General features: G+C 41.4%; 1 protein-coding gene across 3 annotated transcripts in view; it reads right to left on the minus strand.

The window, feature by feature from the left end:
- LOC108717191 (structural maintenance of chromosomes protein 6) overlaps positions 1–19490 on the minus strand; it is a 72320-nt gene that overhangs the window by 20796 nt on the left and 32034 nt on the right. For 2 of the 3 annotated variants that reach the window (XM_018264026.2, XM_041563564.1), the window contains 6 exons: positions 19105–19265; positions 17216–17351; positions 16638–16718; positions 14973–15143; positions 14172–14309; positions 12463–12608 (listed from right to left, as the gene is read on the minus strand). In XM_018264026.2, coding sequence (XP_018119515.1) covers positions 12463–12608; positions 14172–14309; positions 14973–15143; positions 16638–16718; positions 17216–17351; positions 19105–19265 — 833 coding nt within the window. Of the gene's footprint in view, positions 1–5121; positions 5419–12462; positions 12609–14171; positions 14310–14972; positions 15144–16637; positions 16719–17215; positions 17352–19104; positions 19266–19490 lie in introns of those variants that run through there. The other variant, XM_041563565.1, reaches the window with a different exon arrangement.

The raw sequence follows: 19490 nt of genomic DNA on the forward strand, positions 1-19490 counted from the left end.
CCTAGGCGGGGGGGACTATGTAAGGTAGGAGTTTTTATGAATAAGGGGTTTGATTCTCCTTTAAGCCACAAATCGTAGCGACATGTAACCATATACTTAAGGGGGGGACAATTCAGCACACAGTCATTAGAAGCTCACATCTGCTTTATCCTGAAACACAAAAAAAAGGCCCAACAAATTAACGCCCGATATCCCTCAACGGAGATTTTAAACTACTTGTTAGTATATTATCCAAAAGATACAAATTTTGCTTAACAAACTCATACATTTGAACCAAGTTGGTTGTATAACAGGCAGAGAAGCTAGGGATAATTTAAATCGGCTGATAAACAAACTACATAGCTAAACAAAACAAACTTTAATGCTTTCTACCGAAAAGTGTTTGACAGAGTAAACTGGAACATTATGTTGTCTTATGGATACAGCAATAATGCACTGGATATGCTCCCTATATCACTCCCCCAATGCCAGAATTAGGCTTAACCAGTTCCGAACAAACCCTATCAAGGTAAGAAACGGAACTCGCCCACCCCCAAAATTTATGGCATCCGTATCCGAGACAAGCATCACAGAGTAGCAGCATATGCGGATGATCTCCTATTTTTCCTGATCAGTGCCAGTCTCCCTTGCTAATTTGGAACAAGAAATCGAATCTTATTGTATGGGAAACTCAGTTATTTCAAAATCAACCCCAGAAATTCTTTGCCCTTGACTTAAATCTTTCAACGGATGCAAAATCTTCTCTTGGGACGAATTTTCAGTACAGCTGGGCCAACAACTCCATGCAGTATCTGGGAGTGTATATTACAAACGATTATTCAAACTGGACATCTCTAGAATAGCTACTAAAATCACAGCAGACCTCAACAAATTTAAGGACAAGCCTATCTCATGGCCGAATAAACGTTATCAAAATTAATGTAATGCCCCGATTACTATACATATTTCAAGTAATTCCCCTACCTGTCCCCAAAGGATTGTTTTCCAAGATAGACAAGACAATAAGGAACTTTATCTGGCAGGGCAGACATCCCAGAATTATGACCAATTCTAGCAGGCTCGCGGACTGGCACTCCCTAGTACAATTAGATATTAACAGAATACTCGATTGGTCTCATCACTCTGACACTAAAGCTGGCCATAGATGTACAGATTTTTAAAAGATCCGATCATCATCATGAGACCACGATTATCTCGAAACGATCGTACGAATTGTCCATCAACTAAAAAGAGCATTTCAGGCGATATTGTCAGGAAAACAAAGGGGAGCGGCTTGCTTGTCCCTGCAAACATAGATAGATTGCACTGGGACCGATAAAGATTTTTTAACATGGCCAATTAATTTTCTGACCGATGACAGCCGAAAAATCGTAACATGTACGATCGTTCGAATCCCACTAGCCGCACGATAATTTCGAAGGACTGGTCAGACTTCGCTAAAATCGGTCGTTCGGCAAGAGAAATCTTTGCGTCTATGGGGACCTTAAGAGCTGGATCTCCATAGATCAACAAGCCATATATACTTACCTCATACACCTACCCTGGGTTAACCAAATACATCATACAGAGACCACCCCAACTTACAAAACACTATGGCAGTATGGGATAAACTTATCAGTTAACCATATCTCAGTTAACCAATTGGCTAATACATGATAAGTTACAGCTGATACATTTTATATACATAGGCAAATTTATTGAAAAAGACCAACTCATGATAGTTTTTTTTTATTCCTATAATTTAGGCGGAAACTCCACACTGAAACGTCCCTTATTCACTTTTGTAAAACTAAGTTCACAGGAGAACACCTCTCCACAAGCTCTTTCACAAATATATTCCTGCCTGACACCAAAAACAGATGTGACTCGCTTAAATGAGACCTAGAGCTGGAACTAAACGAAAAACAAGTATGCACCTTCATTAACAACATTCGTCACAGCTCCAGATGCTGTAGAATCCAAGAGTTTAACTACAAATTAATGACTCGGTGGTACTATATTCCAGCTTGTCTAAAGAAAATATGGGGACACACCTATGACCTTAGCAGGAGATGCTCATGCGCCACAGGTATCCTACAACATATCTTCTGGGAATGCCCTGTAATACCACGGATTTCTGAGGAAATCCTGGGAATGCCCATAACTAACAATCCGGCATACATCTTGCTGTTCCATCTGGATAAGCCTCTCTCACAATTTTTTAATTCACCTGAACCTTTCCTTCTAAATGCTGGGAAATGAATTCCCTTACACTGGAAATCCCAGCAACCTCCAACCACACATGAATGGTCGATAAAAATACAGGAATTGTTTCAGTTTGAAGAGCTCTCCACAGTAACAGACGCACAATTTACAACATTTTCTATTAAGTGGCTCAGATGGATTCTCTTAAAAGAGTTGGAAACCTTTCAGCAAGAAATGGAAGCAGAACCCTTAACTAGTAACCCAACAGATTGAAAGACATCCCTCCTCCTGGTTTTTTTTTTCCTCCCCTTTTTTCTGTCTTCCCTTCCCTCATTCCTTTTTCTATTTCTTCCGCTTCTCCACCCCATCCTCCCTATATCCCACACATACCGAAAGAGTGTCAAGAAGCGCGGCCAAATGTTTATTAATGGTCAATATGTTTATTAAGCGGATACGATGGCTGTATGACACAACAATGTATGTTTTTCATTTGTTTATTAAAACCAATAAAAATCCTGAATTAAAAAAAAAAGTGCTCATGTTGTGTGGCAAAAACACAAAAAAATATTTAACCTACATTTGTAAACATATTAAACTTTCAAGTAAAAGATAATAAATTGTGTAAAATATTGAGTAGTAAATTAAAGTGCAATTTTTCTTGCCTTTATGGCAGCAAAATGATCTATAACATTGTCAAAGTCTATTTTCTTCGCAATTTCATGCTCAATAGAAAGGATGCTTAGGTTTGAAAGCCTTTCTTGTCCCATAGATGAACGTGAATAATTTTTAATAAGTTTCAGCTTACTATAACTTCTTTCACATGATGCTACAGTTACAGGCAAAGTCAGAAATATGCGAAGTGCAGTAACAATGTTTGGATAGCAGTCTGCAAGTGAATATTCCTCTATCATCTGACACAGGTCTAGAGGTGTTGCAGACTTTGCATCTGGCAATAAAGCTTCCACTTGATGTTTAAAGGTCTCAATCTCTGAGCACAATTCGGAAGCATCCAAATCCTTGCTATATTTTAAAGCAAGATCAGATGCAGCTTTCTGTAACTGTGGCAACTCAAATGTGACAAGGGCAGGGCAAGAAAGAAACTCAAAATCGACTGAGGTGTCCATTAGTGTTTTTGATTTCCATGTTAAGTCAGAGATCAGAACATCAAAAATTTGATTAAGGCTGATTGTAAAGTTATCTCCAGCAGAAAGGCTTGCTCCTTCATCGGCTGATTCATATGATGCTATGACTTTTACTTTTCTTTTCCTCTTTTGGGGAAATGTTGCCGGAATCCCAAGTTTATCACAGACATCTCTGGCGTAAAGGTAGATTTCATCAACACCGATGTCTCGCATTTCTTGGAATGTTCTTCTCAGGCCATCGATCATTTTTGAAGCATCAATGATGGATATGTCTTTGGCTTGCAAGGCTTGGTTAACTCTATCAACTTGGCCTAAAATCTTATTCCATACAAATAAAGTGCAGAGAAAATGATAGTCAACTTGCAAGAGAAGAGATTGTGCTGTAGACACAGAATCAGAGTTTGAAGAATTTTCTCTGATATCTGACAATGCCTCACACACATTAATGATCTCAGCAAACAGTGCTTTCACAGCACTTGCTCTTGATGCCCATCGGGTGTCTGTGTGCCCTTTGAGAGTTGTTTTCAGCATATTTTTCATTATTTCCCAGTGACTAGTAGATGAGGAGAAAAATGTAAATAGTCGTTGAACTGTACCAAAAAATGTTTTCATTTCAGCATTTACAGAGGCTGCTTGTACACCTGCTAGGTTGAGGCCATGTGCTGCACAAGGAACACATTTTGCATATTCATTTTCTTCCAAGATTCTTGCTTGGACTCCATTATACTTCCCGGCAATATTTGCTGCATTATCATAACCTTGGCCTCTTGCATCCTTGATGTCAATGCCATCTGCTTGTAACTTGTTTAAAATTTCTGAAGCTAAACCACTCCCAGATTTCTCTTTGGTGTGGATGAAGTCTATAAAGCTTTCTTCAACTTTCACCTTCCCTTCAACCACACTGACATACCGTATGATTTCACTCATTTGCTCTTGATGGCATATATCTGGTGTACAGTCCAAGATCAGTGAGTAGTATTTAGCTTCTTTTATTTTACCAATAATCTCAGATCGCACTCTCTTCCCCAGAATGCTGATAAATTCATTTTGAATCTTATGTGAGAAGTAATTTGTAGAACCTTTTTGGTGAGTTTCAATCTTTTCATTAAGTGCTATGTTATGGTGGCCTATTACTTCTATAATATCTAGAAATATGTCAGCATCTGGGCTACCAATAACATCAGTTGAGCCTCTTAATGCTAAGTTATTCCTTGCAAAGAATAAGATAGCATCTAAAATGCACTTTAAAACATTACGCCACTTCTGCTTTTCAGTCGTGATCATTTTTTCTAATTCACTATCAATGAACTTTCCTTCCTTCATTCTTTTTTCCATGCGTTTCCAGTTTGAATGGTTTTCGCGATGGTCTGTAGAATTCTCATGAGCTGGAATGCATGGGTTCAAATTCTTCCAGTCAGAAAAACCCTTTTTTTGGGTTGATCAGTGAAAAATTGTGTTTGCCAAACAAAATACATGGAAAACAAGACAATGAATTTGATGTTTTGGAGTATATTAACCATGATCTTTCAATCTTTCTACCACTGGGAATTTGTTTGGTGAACCACTTAGGGTTAAAGGAGTGCTCCTCATGTGACTGGGACTTTCCAAAATTCCCATCTTTGCCTTGATCAGGGCCCTGCTGTACAAGGTACCTTCTGATTTGATCAGTTATTTCTGGCCAGGAGGGTGGATCATTTAGATTTATCTCTATTTTAGGAGTGTCTTCCATAGGAATATCATCTGATATTGTGTCACCCTGTATCAAGCTTTTACTGGCTATAGGTGAGCTGGGGGCATAGATTTCACTGGCACTTTCCTCACCGTCTGATTCTGCACAGCTTTTACTTTTCTCCATTTCTGGGGTTAGTTCCAAATCTTGGTCAAGTTCAAAACAGATTTCTGGAGCCGTTTTCATGGTGCTGGTGCCCTGACCACTTAAACCAATGTCACTAGGGCTTTCTTCTGAAGTTGAAGGTGTTTCTGCTTCGTACCTTTGCTTGGTTTTAGCCATTTTTGAAACTGCTGTGACAGCTTACTTGCTTCGTCTTCCCTTATCTTTCTCCTTTTTCTGAATTCTGCACCAGATGACATTCTTTACAAGATAACAAAGTAAAAAAAAAACATTTTTTTTTAATTCAGGATGTTCCAAAAGGCCATTTAGATCATGCATAACACACAATCACTTATAATTATAAAGGATTATTGAAATAAAGAACTAAGAAGACTAAGAAGAAGAAGTGACTAAGCTGATAAAAGGCAATGGAAGGGCTCAGTTATGGGTAATGGTCAAGTTGGGATTAGTTACACTGGAGAAGGGACAGTTAAGGGGGATATGGTCACTATATATATAAATATATAGACTGACCATATTATAAAGTCTTTAATGCTTTATTGACCAGTAGGCCATTTAAGCAGACATAAAGGATTGTTAGAGTGGATGCTCGAAGTCTATCCTCTTCAAAAGGCAAATGTACTACTAAATACAATGCTAAATGTTAAAGAAAAGGATTGTATGCGCTTTAAGAGAATGAGTAAATACAATCTTACTAATATTAACACTTCAAGCCCAAGGACTAAGCCTATTGCCCTTTTGGGGGCAGTAAAAATTACCCTCTAGATCAAGAAGTTACTACTTAATTAAGCAAGTGACTTTAACATAAATATATGGTGGTAAATTAGGGTTGCCAGCTGGCCGGTGTTTTACGATAAAAATGATGGTTTGATCCCAATGTTATTAATAGGGAAAAAAGCTAAATATATAGGAAGACTGGTATTTTTTTCTAGAAAAGGTGGTAACCCTATGGTAAATATGTATGTGTTTTTTCAAACCTCAGCTACCATGATTGACACAGCGATCGGCCAATCACCGATTGCTGCACCATAGCCCCGCCTCCTGATGTCATGGACATGCCCATTTACATCACGGCCGCCCCCTGACGCCACAGCCCTGCCCCGTCTCCATTGCTTCAAAAGGTGGCAACCCTAGCAACAGTATACCCATTCAATTTTCTCTATTGGGGCACTGGCTCCAATACTATGAGTATATATCTAGAATCCCTGTATACAATATAACCCCGAATTTATGTCCCTGGATTTAACCAGTGGCGGAACTACCAGGGGAGCAAGGGGTGCGTACAGAGGGGGGCGGGGGGCCCGGCTCTGCATCCCGCACCAGGGCCTGCCCCCCTCTAGTTACGTTACTGGGTTTAACGTTTTCCCGCATTTTACGTCTTTTGTTTACAGTCCCACCATTCTTAATGCATTCCTATGGGTGCAATTCCTTCATTTTACATTTTGTTTTCCCGGATTTTACATAAGTTTTTTTAGCCCTGTCCCTTGCTAATCGCTGCATTTTTAGATAAAAAAAAACCCTTACTTTATGATTTAAGGCTCCTGAAACTTTCCCTCAGAGTCCATATTGCACACCGATCAGTGAAGCAGGAAGAGAAAGTCCGCGATAGCAACAGCAGTGAGAGGAGGGAAATGTGTTATCTTGTGTCAGGCAGCTGCTATCTGGTTACCTTCCCATTGTTCTGTTGTTAGGCTGCTTGGGGGGGTGATATCACTCCAACTTGCAGTACAGCAGTAAAGAGTGACTAAAGTTTATCAGAGCACAAGTCACATGACTGGGGGCAGCTGGGATATGTCTAGCCCCATGTCAGATTTCAAAATTGAATATAAAAAATCTGTTTGCTCTTTTGAGAAATGGATTTCAGTGCAGAATTCTGTTGGAGCAGCACTATTAACTGATGCATTTTGAAAAAAACATTTTTTCCCATGACAGTATCCCTTTAAGGGCTCTTACACATGGGCGTTTGTTTCTGCACTCCCCTGGGTTGCGCTTTCTTCCTTTCAGCCATAGGGGAGTGCTGGAGTAGACGTACTGAATTATTGTCAATGGGGCTGTACACACACAGTTCTCACAGTGGATGCTAGATGGCACTGTGTTAAAGTATAAAACCCTTTGAAGCCATGCTCTCAGTGTCCATTTTGCTTTAGCCCTTACCTGAGCAGGCATGAAGGGACTGGGCACTGCATACCTCCCAATATTTTGGAAGTAAAAAGAGGGACAAAGAATTTTTTTCATCGCGTAGCGCAGCATTTTTTGACCACACACCCTAATTACCATGTTTGTTTTACAAAATTTGCCAGGTTTGAAAATATTTCTCCTTATCTAAACTGTGTTTTTGTGTCTCAAAAAGTATCTTATTTGCACCTGTTAGCTGTTCTGGGCTCTCTGCTAAAAGCCAATTAAAGTGGACCTGTCACCCAGACACAAAAATATGTATAATAAAAGTCCTTTTCAAATTAAACATGAAATCCAATTTCTATTTTTTATTAAAGCATTCATAGCTGTTGTAAGCTCATTTAAACATCTCAGCTGTCAATCAAATATTGTCTGCCCCTCCTCTATGCCAGTGGCATAGAGGCGGGGCAGACAATTATTTCACTTTCCATTCAGCACTTCCTAGATGTCACTGCTCTCCCCACATATCCCCGTTCTCTTTACCATTTAATTGTGTAGCCAGTGCATGGAAATGGACAGCGGGTCCCCCATTCTGGTGCACAAACAAGATTCTGAGATGATGCAAGGCTTTCCTTAAAAACAGTGTCCACAAAATGGCTCCTGCCTGCTTGCTATCATTTTGAATTCCCAGACTGAAGGAAACAAGATTCAAATAATTTATATAGTGTAATTAAAGTTCATTTTGCTTGACTAATATGATAAAATAGGATTTTGAATGATTTTTTTGGGTGACGGGTCGCCTTTAAGTGAGAAACTTTGTTTCTTTTTCTGGCTGTTCAGTGCAGAGAAAAGAGGGACTTTCCAGTACAAATGAGGGACTGCGGGTTGAGCTGTCAAAAGAGGGACTGTCCCTCCGAAAAAGGGACAGTTGGGAGGTATGCCACTGGAACCTAGGTGCATTAGGCCTGGCAAAGGATAAGCTATACACTGTCATAGGTCACTCTAGGAGTGACAGACAGGTTATTTAGTTGAGCAGCCCAAGGCTTCGGAGGAGAGGCAGAGGGATTAAGATCCCGGGTACTAATTGCTCAGAAGTAGGGACTAAGTGTACAGATTTAGAAACTCTGCTTCCTGTCTTCTACAGAAAAGGCGAAAGGGCAACAATCCATTGAGCGGTGCTTGATTTCTCCTCCCTGGCTCTCTGCTGCTGGATCCTTTAGCTGTGCTTTCTGTAGTGCAGCGGCGCTTCCAGCATGAACTTTCCTGCGGATCTGCGGTGCCGGTGTTCCTATGGGGCCATGATCTGTCTCTCACTGCTGTAACGGCTCAGGCACTGCTGTAACGGCTCAGGCACTGCTGAGCGGCAGGACTCGGCAGTGCCCACTCAGTACCGCACTCAGACTACAAGTCCCTGTGTCCCACTGCCGGTAGCTCTTTGGGAGAAGCTGCCCAGCAGAAGGGACGGATGCATGGTGGGACTTGTAGTTTTGTCGGTAGCTGCATAGCCCCTGACAGAAATAGAGTTGCAGCGGGTGCGCGCAAGCTGTGAGGGCTCTAGGACGCGCTACCGGTTGTCCCAGCAAACTGTGTAAGAGAACCCCCAAATACCCCCAGTCCCCCCTAAATACATCGGCGCCCCCTTTCCAAGTCTTCCTTCTACCCTTGCCACACAGCCGCCCTACAGGGAACTGTCCCGGACTCACCTCCCCGGGCGGAGGGGGATCTTGTGGGGCCTGAGCAGTTATAGCAGTGAGAGAGAGAGATCGTGGCCCCATAGGAACAGCGGCACCGCAGATCCGCAGAAAGTTCATACTGGAAGCGCAGCTGCACTAAAGAAAGCACAGAATGTGGCAGCTAAAGGATCCAGCAGCAGAGAGCCAGGGAGGAGAAATCAAGCACCGCTCAATTGATGGTTGCCCTTTCGCCTTTTCTGTAGAAGACAGGAAGCAGAGTTTCTGTAAGTTATTTCTTAATAAAGACTTTGCTTTTTTAAACTATAATTTGTGTAGGTGTTTTTTTTTCGTTGTGTACTAACGAATTTGTAAAAAAAAATTTTTTGATGTTACTGGTCCTTTAAGCATAAAGAACCAATGGCGCCCAATTATTGTGCATAGCACTTTGTTACATTTACACTACACCCTGCCTCCACACCGTTGCGAGGGCTTCATCCCTAAGAGAAAGATCTCATCCGGAGCACAAATATAAATGAACGTAAACTTTTAGTAGAGACGGTGCCACTCATTTTACTGTAGTGCTACATAACAAAATAGTGTAAGCAATCTGCCTATCATTGCACACACATAAAGTCAAGAAGGCAACTCTGTAAGGCTAAAATGTTTTTGTTACTTTTTTTCCTCGCAGTCATCTTTCAAACTCTCACTCAAAACACTAACAATCACTAGAAATTTCAGGGACAACAATTCTAGCAAATACACGTTGCAGGGCAGTACTGGTTACAATCAATTCAGCCCTACTCGCTGGACTTTTTGCTACGTATCTGAATTTTCAAGTGATCTGGCCCTACTTTAAGTCATCACAATAAAACATCTGAATGTTAAACACATTATAACACATAGAGCAAGGCAAACATAAAATCTTGATACCCAGGATCACAAGACAGCATTCATTTGAAATGCACAAACATCATATTGGTAACTAATAAGAAGTGAGGTTTCAGGCCCAGCACAAGGATAAATAAAGCCAGTGTCACAAGGCAGCCTGATAATTTACAGTTAATGCACAATGAATTCTTATTAACAGCCCTTATTTAGTAAAAAGATATTTAGCTCTGTACATTATAAACATCTAAAAGTTTATTATTAAATCTAGGCAAATCTAGCATTTTTTTGCATTTTAAAGTATTATATTTTTATAATAAATCATACAAAACAGTCCCAGGCAACACATCAGCCCAAGCTTACAACTGTATAATCACAGCACACATAAAACTGCAACCCCTACCTCCCAGTTACAACAAACATAACCCTAATCAGCTCAGCACATCAGCCCCTACCCCCTCGATCACAACACAGTCACCCCACACGAGGCCCAGATATTCAGAATTAATAAATGTGCCAACTGCAATCATTCAACCACATTAAATTAGCTCCCCCTTCTTGATTGTTCCCATATACCAGTGCCAGAAGCCATTCTATTGCTCCCATGTACTACAGACAGTAGCCATCATATTGCCTCAATGTACCTGTGCCAGCAGCCATCATATTGCCTCCCTGTATGGTACCTGTGCCAATAAGCCCGACAGCCATCCATCATACAGCCCCCTCTGTACCTGTGCCATCAGCCATCCATCATACTGCCCCTTTATCTGCAGCCATCCATCATACAGCCCTGCAGTACCTGTGCCAGCAGCCATCCATCATACAGCCCTGCAGTACCTGTGCCAGCAGCCATCCATCATACAGCCCCCTCTGTACCTGTGCCATCAGCCATCCATCATACTGCCCCCTGTATCTGCAGCCATCCATCATACAGCCCTGCAGTAACTGTACCATCAGCCATCCATCATTCTGCCCCCTGTACCTGTGCCAGCAGCCAACCATCATACTGCCCCCTGTACCTGGCAAACAAGCCCAGCAGCCATGATATTAACCCTGGCACCAATCTTTACCTGTGCCAGCAGTAGCCAAAAATAAATCAGATCATACTGCTCAACCCCAAGTATCTATGTACCTGTGCCAGCCTAGCAGCAACATTAAAAGATATGGGCCCTAATCTCTACCTAGGTTTACAGTACAGAAAGAATATCTTCAATCTTCCGTGCAATTGTGCAAGGCTGCGAGTGCTGAGCCACACAACGCACCAGGCCAACACTTCTCTGCCTCTCTCTGCCGCGTCAGTGACATCATTGACGCACGTACGCACGTTGTGCTGCACCACCGCACTAGACAGAAGCAGCTCTTAAGCTGTCTAGTACTTGCCGGCAAGAAGGAAAAGGTGAGGCGGAAGGTGGATTCCGCCTGACTCTGAGTGGCATGATTATAGAAATAAATTATTAAAAAATCCCTCTTTAAAGTGCACCCCTCAATGATGGCATCCTGGGCAGCCACCTACTCTACCTACCCCTAGTTCCGACCGTCTCCAGCTTTGTGATGCAAACCAGAAACGCTTGGGCTTTGATGGAACACAGGACATAAGGAACTTTATGGGTGGTGGTGATGAGAAAACTAGGTGATAACCTTCGCTCCGTGTTGCTCACTGGCAGAACCCCGTTTCGGTGCAGTTTTCTGCTGATAGGAGCACCGACCTGGGTGTCAGGTAAGTAAATATAACCACTTGGGGTGCCATGTGCTCACAGCCATTACAGTTTTACAGTTTGCTGTTGTCTTGCTGCTGAACTTTGTTTCACTGTGGAGGATCCTCCAGTGCCTGAAAGCTCAACCAAGAAGGTTTGGAGTTTGGATTGCCGGATTTTCATGTTCACACTATGGAGAGTGTTGAGAGCTGCAGTTCAGCAATGGATATCGGGAGAGCTCACACTATGATCAGCGTTGGGAGCAAATACCTGAAGGATTCAAGCCAAGTGATCTGCTCGACTGGGAGAGTCTGGAGCCTATAAAGAATCTTCATCGCTGTGGATGCCTGTCAGCTTTGTGTGAGACTACCTGTCTGTGTGACTCCTTTGGGGTGAGTGTTACCTGAGGGAAGGGGTAGGAAAGGATAAGGATCCAGCGATCTCCTGTTTGGAGAAACAGGCTTTTTGTGTGTCTGCCACGTGGGAGCAGCACTTTGTCCAGTTGGGAAAAGTACTGGGGCAGGTAACGCTCCCTGGGACATTGTACTCTTTGAGGAAAGGTAATTAAGACTCTTGTCTGCCAAAGGAGTTACGGGACATTACCTGGCAAGGAGGGCCACGATCTTGGACTGTATATATTTCCCAGGGGATGGGTAATGAGAAATGTAAATGTGTTTACTTGACCTTTAATGTTATATAAAGTTATTTGTTACACAGAATAAAGTATGTAAGTGATTGTTCTTCCTAATGGGCCAACCGCAGGTTTATTCTCGGATCCCATTAGGTGAAGGCACTGCCAGAGAGGAGTTTCCCAGTACCTTTCACTTAGCAAATGGGACTGAGGACCTGCATCAGTAAGAATTATGTGATGTACAACCTTGGCACCAGGAGGGTGGGCAAAAATGGGTTACACTTACTTTATTATTTCTTCTCTGTTTCCGTGGAGAACTTCTTCAGAGTTTATTTTCTCTCTTAACTGGTTAATTTCGGTGTCTAGGCTTCTGGCAGTTCTACTGACTTCTATTCGCTCTGGGCAGATACATTTGGCCTGGGAGATTTGTACCTGAAACAAGTATTGCACTATTACTGTAACAGACATTAAATGTGTAGTTCACCTTAAAGTTAACTTTTAGTCACTCCTTGAATTGGAAACAAAAAGGTGAAGGGATGGGGTGTGGCATGTGTAGCCCGCCCACAGCCAAAAGCCACACCCTCAGGAGGCACACGTAGCATTCCTTCAAAAATTTTCTACAGGCCATGCCCCTTTGGTTGCCACACTCCCACATAACAACAGGATGGCATAGTGGCAATTTTTTTATGTATAAATACCCCCCGGAAACCCATAGTAAAATGGGACGGATGCAATTTCATGAACCCATAGCAGGGTGGGACAGAGGCAATTTACATAATTACAGTTAATGCTGTCTCTATATGAAGCTGCAGTCGCAGTTAATATAAACAGTCATGTCCTTGCTGATGTCATCTACATGTTGTCACAGTGACAGTTACAAAAACCCAACATAGGTTTTAAGCAGGTTTATGGTCTCATTTGGAAAACAGTGGCAAAACATTAAATTTTATGGCTCTGTCTAAACCATCAGTATTCGTTGAATTTTTGCCTCTTACCCAATGTTATGTCTCCTCCTGTGTCACTGCCTTACCAGGAACGGTGGAACATACAGGGAAAGGCAGAGCCCTTTGACCCCTGCCACTAGTGATAGTTGTAGTTCAGCAACCACATGCAGGGGCCACAATAGACTTACCAACACGCTGACACAACCAGGAACTGGTGGGCATTAAGCATGATGCAGAGCCCTAAACTTGTAAGGATGCTGGGAAATGTAGTTTAAACACAGTTCAGGGCCCTGAGGCTTGACAATTCTTTCTCTTGCACAGAGGCTAAAGCCAAAAGGGGGGTACAGGAAATGTAAATCTAAGGGGTCGCTTACACCCTTTTATAGGGCATGGGGTTAGTTCTCGTACACAAGGTAATTTCCCCGGTGCCAGCCCTCAAGTTCCCCCCCCCATGTGCAGACACACACTCAAGTGCATCATTTAGTTCTATTATGCTTAAAAGACTCTGCTCCAGGGTCTCTGAAATGAATAAAAAACATAATCCTCTGTGTGCCCATTGGGCAGGCTCATTTGTGCCTCCCCCTTTCTCTATCCCTATCGATGCATCAGCCCAAGGAAGTGACTCAGTAGCAGCTGAGATGCAAATCACAGTGACATTCATTTGTTGCAGACTTGCCTGTTATTGTACTCACAGTTCCGAAGAGGCAGCAGACACACTTCCTTCCTGGACACATATCCTGTTGAAATCTCCCCCCTCGTGGCTCATACCTCTGTCCTCCCTCCTCGGTCGTCAGCCCTCCCTCCTCAGCACTCAGTGCTGAAGCTCTCCATTCTCAGCCCTCCCTCCCCAGCAATCAGCCCTCCCTCCCCAGCAATCAGCCCTCCCTTCTCAGCAATCAGCCCTCAGCCAGGCTTACTAGCTGAGGTCTGAGCAGGGCCACCATTAGAAATCACGGGCCCCGTACAACAAAATTTTTGGGGCCCCCCTGGGCCCCGCCCACCCTGGCGCCCAAGCCCCACCCCTGATGTTACACTACGTAAGAAATCTCACCTCCAACTCTTGTTCTTTGGCTGATACTTCTTCCTTTCGTTTTTGGATCCGGTCTAAGTGCTTCTTCAGTTTTTCCTCATAGTGCTTTCTATGTTGTTTGCAGTTCTCCACTTCTTGATCAATTCTCTGAAGGTCTGCCTGCATTAAGTGATGGATCTCTTTAATTCTTATATACTGTATTTATCTCAAGTCTTATCTCCTGATCTATGTATAGAATACAGTGATGTTAGAGTTTCACTTTGTTGCTGTTCTCTATTCCTCTGAAATCATCCTTCACAAATACTGACTTTTATCATTTCTGCAAACTTTACAAATACATTACATACTTTACAATACATACATTACATTCAAAAACAGGGGCTTGTTAAAGCTCAGCAAACATGCCACTACGTTTCAGGATTTTCATGGTCTCTGTAGTCCGTTGGTGATACCTAAAGAGACATGTTTCTTTATACTATCCATTTCCATTGAAATATTGTAACAACTCAGAAATAAGAGGATTTAGTCAAATCCTTTTCTTTCTTATCATCTGGTTGGGGACAACACTATTGCAGCTCCTACAACTTTCCTTTTACCCCCGCCCACAGCACCCAGGCAATGAGTTTGTAAAAAGGGAATAAAACAAATCCAATAAGGATAGCTATTTACAAATGAGAAAACAGACTGATTCCATCAAATGAAAATATGAAAAGCACTAACATAAATACATGGTTGATTTGGGTGGAAAAACAATTAAAATCCATATTCTATTCTTTCAATTAGTGTTGAAAGACACATATTCAGAATGAATGGAAAGAATACCTTCAATGGTTCAGCCATGTAGGTCACTGAACTGATTTTCTCCTTTATATCCTCATAATTGCTCACTGCCATTGTTAGAAGCAATTTCAAGCACCCCATATTCTCCTTTGCCAGTTCCACCTCTTTTTTAACAAGTTCTATGATGCTCCTGTTTTTTGCTGCTTCGCCTTCCTGTTAAAACAAAGCAAAAGAAAAAACAGAAATGTCTACTTATTAAAAGGTACTTGACAAATCTTTTAGCAGTTTCAATGATGCTATTATTTATTAGCCTGGTATAGAGGATGAACTCTTTCAGCCAATAGAGTAGCCTGTAGGGTGGAGGAGGAGGTGGCAGTGGAATCAGGTAATGATGCAGACAAAGGAAAAGTGAAGGAAGGAGCGGAGGAAGAGGAGGAAAGACAGAAGGGGAAAGCAAGTCTCCCCAAGAGAATGTACCCTAAAGTTAAGGCAAGTGGGGAGAAGGAAGAGGGGTGGAAGGTGGAAAAACTCAAGGGTAAGAGCTGAGGGGATATGGCAGAAGAAGAGCAGGAGCTGGAAAGGGAGGATCAGGAAAGGCAAAATACAAAAGAAAAGGGGGAGGAAAGGGAGAAAAAGAAGGAAGGAAGATCATGAGCAACAAGAAGTTAAAGGGGAAAATGAAAAATTAATATAATCTTCCTCATACTGAAATAAGAAACTTTCTAAATACAATCAATTAAAAATTCTACATTGTTTCGGAAATAATTAAGTTTATATTCACTATTCCTCTCTCAGCATCTGTTTCTATTCATGCAGCAGTTGGGTGTCAGATGAACGATCCAATATATCTTACAGGGGGAGCTCCTTTTCCTAGCAGATGTATAATAGCTCACTCAAATAACTGATTCCAGTACAAACAAAATCTAACAAAATAACTGCCTTTCATACAAATTCTGCATGTAGAGAGACATGATTTCTGGTGATTTTAATACAGTGAGCTCTAATACATCTTCTAGGCAAAATGAGCCCCCCTATAAGATATATTGGATTATTCATCTGACACCCAACTGCTGCATGAAGACAGAATGAGGAGAAACAGATGCCGAGAGAGGAATAGTGAACATAAACTTGATTATTTCAGAAACAGTACAGAATTTTTACTTGATCATATTTAGAAAGTTTCTTATTTCAGTATGATGAAGCTAATATTAATTTTATGCAATTGTTCCCCTTTATTGGGAAGGAAAGTTATGCTAACAAACCACAACCCCAGTAAATAAGAATAAACAAGAATAAACTGGAGGGGAGGTTCAAACTTCACCCATCCAATCCCCATGTGGCTATACCAGGACTTACTCTTCCCTGGCAAATCAGAGCAGTTAGAAAAAATATGCAGGCACCAGAGGACCTGGCCCGGCATATCCAAGTAAGTGCAGCATGGTCGGGCCCCCCCTAAACACCCCAAACCATGGTCGATGGTGGCCCTGCAGCAGATACAAGAGGCTTCCAATAAACTTTGCAAAAGGTCCATATGCCAATAACCTTACATTTTCTTGTGTTTCATTAATATTCTCTTATAGAAGATATGCAAAGCTCTGTTTCACAAGTCAAGCGCTGAACATCGGAAATAAAATCTTTCTTCCAATGGCTACTAAAATGAAGTCTTGTTAGCACATGTACCCGATCTAGAAAAAGTCAGTGTCTTACCAGAGTAGCAATATCTATGGAAGGCTGCTCTTCCACATTCTCCAGTTCTGATATATGGTCCAACAATGTGCGACGCTCTCTCTAGGACAAATATAACCAGAGAAGATCATTTTCACATGATGAATTGATAAAGCCTCTCACAGTGGTGGTTATTTTAATGTAAATGATCGCAGAACCATTAACCTCATTCCTAACCTTTTAATGGATTCTAAGGGGCTGTAGGGATTTGTGTTGGAGAATGCATGGACCCCATCAGTTGCACAAGGACATGCAGTACATTCATCTCAAGGCAATTTCCATGCATGGACACCATGCCTACAGTCAAACATGAATATTCTCTGATTTTTTGGGGCTGCTTTGCTGTCCCTTGAACTAGGGAGCTTGAGTCTGTACATGACAACTTGAAATCAGGAGATTACCCAAGCATTTTAAAGCAGAATATTGTTTTAAAAAGCTGAGTCCCTGTTACATGGATCTTCCAGTAAGACAAAGACCTAATACACACTTGAAAAAGAACCCAGGAATGGTAAAAGGCAAACACTGCATTGTTCTGAACAGAGGGAAGAAGGGAAAGTTACCTGTATTTGTTTCTTTGAGTTATGAAGCTGCCGCAGAATGCCGTAATTTTCCTGAATTTCTTTATTGACAGAAAACAAACGTTGCTGCGTCGTAGCCGTCTGGGCTCCAAATAGTCTAAGCTCGTTCTCTAAATGACTTTAAAAAAACATAAAATTTCAATGGAAGTTAGGAGCAAAGATATTTCTAAAAAACAAACCACTAATATAAAGCTCCTTGAGGAGAATGGCACACCGGGCTGATTCCAAGCATGATGTAGCTCATTGGGCAGGGGGACGTAATGCTTGCAATTACCCCCAATAACTTTGAATGACAATCGCCTGAAACGATTATTGCTTAGAAACTTTAACTGCATTTGTCCTCCTTTCCACCAAGCTAAAAACAACCTGGTGACAAAATGTTCAAAGAAATTGTGCAACAAATGCTAATCCTAATGACTTCCCCTCTTGCACCTCCTCTAGGTACTCTGTATATTGTCTAGATATATTAATATATTATTCATATTTTACTTCATACTTTTTAAAGTCTGTGTTTTGGCCATCTGCTCTGTTTTGTTTAGCCATATTTTATATAAAGAAAGACCCATTCAGTCTATATATTCAATGAATTTTTAAGGTGGCCAAACATGGATGACAAGTAGGGTTGCCACCTAGCTGGTATTTTACTGACCTTGCCGGTAAAAATGATGGTTGATCCCAATGTTATTAATAGGAAAGAAAGATAAATATATAGATGAATGATGCAGTATATCTTATAGTGGGATCCTTTTGCCTAAAAGAAGTATTAGAGCTCACTCTATTAAAATCACCAGACATCATGTCTCTCTACGTGCAGAATTTGTGCAAAAGGCAGTTATTTTGTTAGATTTTGTTTATACTGGAATCAGTTATTTGAGTGATCTCTAATACATCTCCAAGGAAAGGAGCCCCCCTATAAGATATATTGGATCGTTCATCTGACACTGACACCCAACTGCTGCATGAAGAGAGAATGAAGAGAAACAGATGCTGAGAGAGGAATAGTGAAGATAAACTTGATTATTTCAGAAACAGCGCAGGATTTTTAATTAATTGTATTTAGAAAGTTTCTTACTTTAGTATGATGAAGCTTATATTACATTTTCACAATAGCTCCTCTTTAAGTAAAATTTGCTTGTTTCAAAATGTTTCTCAATAATGTTGTAATTTTTTTTAAATTTCGAGTGCCCTGAAGTGTCTGAAGATTTGAGATTGGGATTGTGTGACACCCCTTCCAGTAAGAGCAGAGAAAAAAGGGTTCGGTTAATAATGCAGAAATGTGACTAAAACTGGAAGAAGGATTGCGTTGGTTAGGGCTGTGCAAATTAGGGTTGAGCATAGGTTAGGTCAGTGATCCCCAACCAGTAGCTCTTGAGCAACATGTTGCTCTCCAACCCCTTGGATGTTGCTCCCAGTGGCCTCAAATTTGATTATTTTTGAATTCCAGGCTTGGAGGCAAGTTATGGTTGTACAAAAACCATGTGTACTGCCAAACAGAGCCTCAATATAGGTTGATAATCCACATAGGGGCTACCAAATGGCCAATCACAGCACTTATATGGCACCCCAAGAACATGGTTCATGCTTGTGTTGCTCCCCAACTCCTTTTACTTCTGAATGTTGCTCACGGGTTCAAAAGGTTGGGGATCCATGGGTTAGGTCATTCCCGACTCATGCATCACAACTTCACAGGTGGCTGATTACAGATTGTACTGATATTTTCATTTGGACTTAATGTTCTATTTCTTCTAAATTGTTCTTAATCGATTTAAGAAAGCCCAAAGGTTCTCACTTATATTCATTCCTATCTAACACAAGGTTTAATAAAATCAGAAAGCAATGACATAAAAAAGAGGAATCCATAAACAACTAACCTTATCTCTCCTTCAACATCACGACTCAAGAGAGTAGCCCTGCGAGTGTCAGATGAATAGTAACGGCTTGTATACACCTGGTCACCTTCACCTGTAAAGGCCTCACGGCAGTTTCTGGGAGGAGCCCTGATCTGCATTATTTCTCTTGCTTCAGTCTTACTCTGCAAAGAAAATATAAGATCAAATACATGTCACCGATTACACCACAAAGCTTATGTTCCTTCTCCCAATGACATTTCCCAGACACTTCCTACCTGTTATGTTGGCTCCCAACAAGCCCACAGCAATGAAAGTAGGCTCCAGCCTCCATGTCAGAGTTGGCATAATATTTGGTATGAAGTTTTTTAATGCAGCTAATTATGCTTGTTGTTTATTGTTATCTAATG

The sequence above is a fragment of the Xenopus laevis genome, chromosome 5L (genome assembly GCF_017654675.1).
Source record: "Xenopus laevis strain J_2021 chromosome 5L, Xenopus_laevis_v10.1, whole genome shotgun sequence".
NCBI lineage: Eukaryota > Metazoa > Chordata > Amphibia > Anura > Pipidae > Xenopus > Xenopus laevis.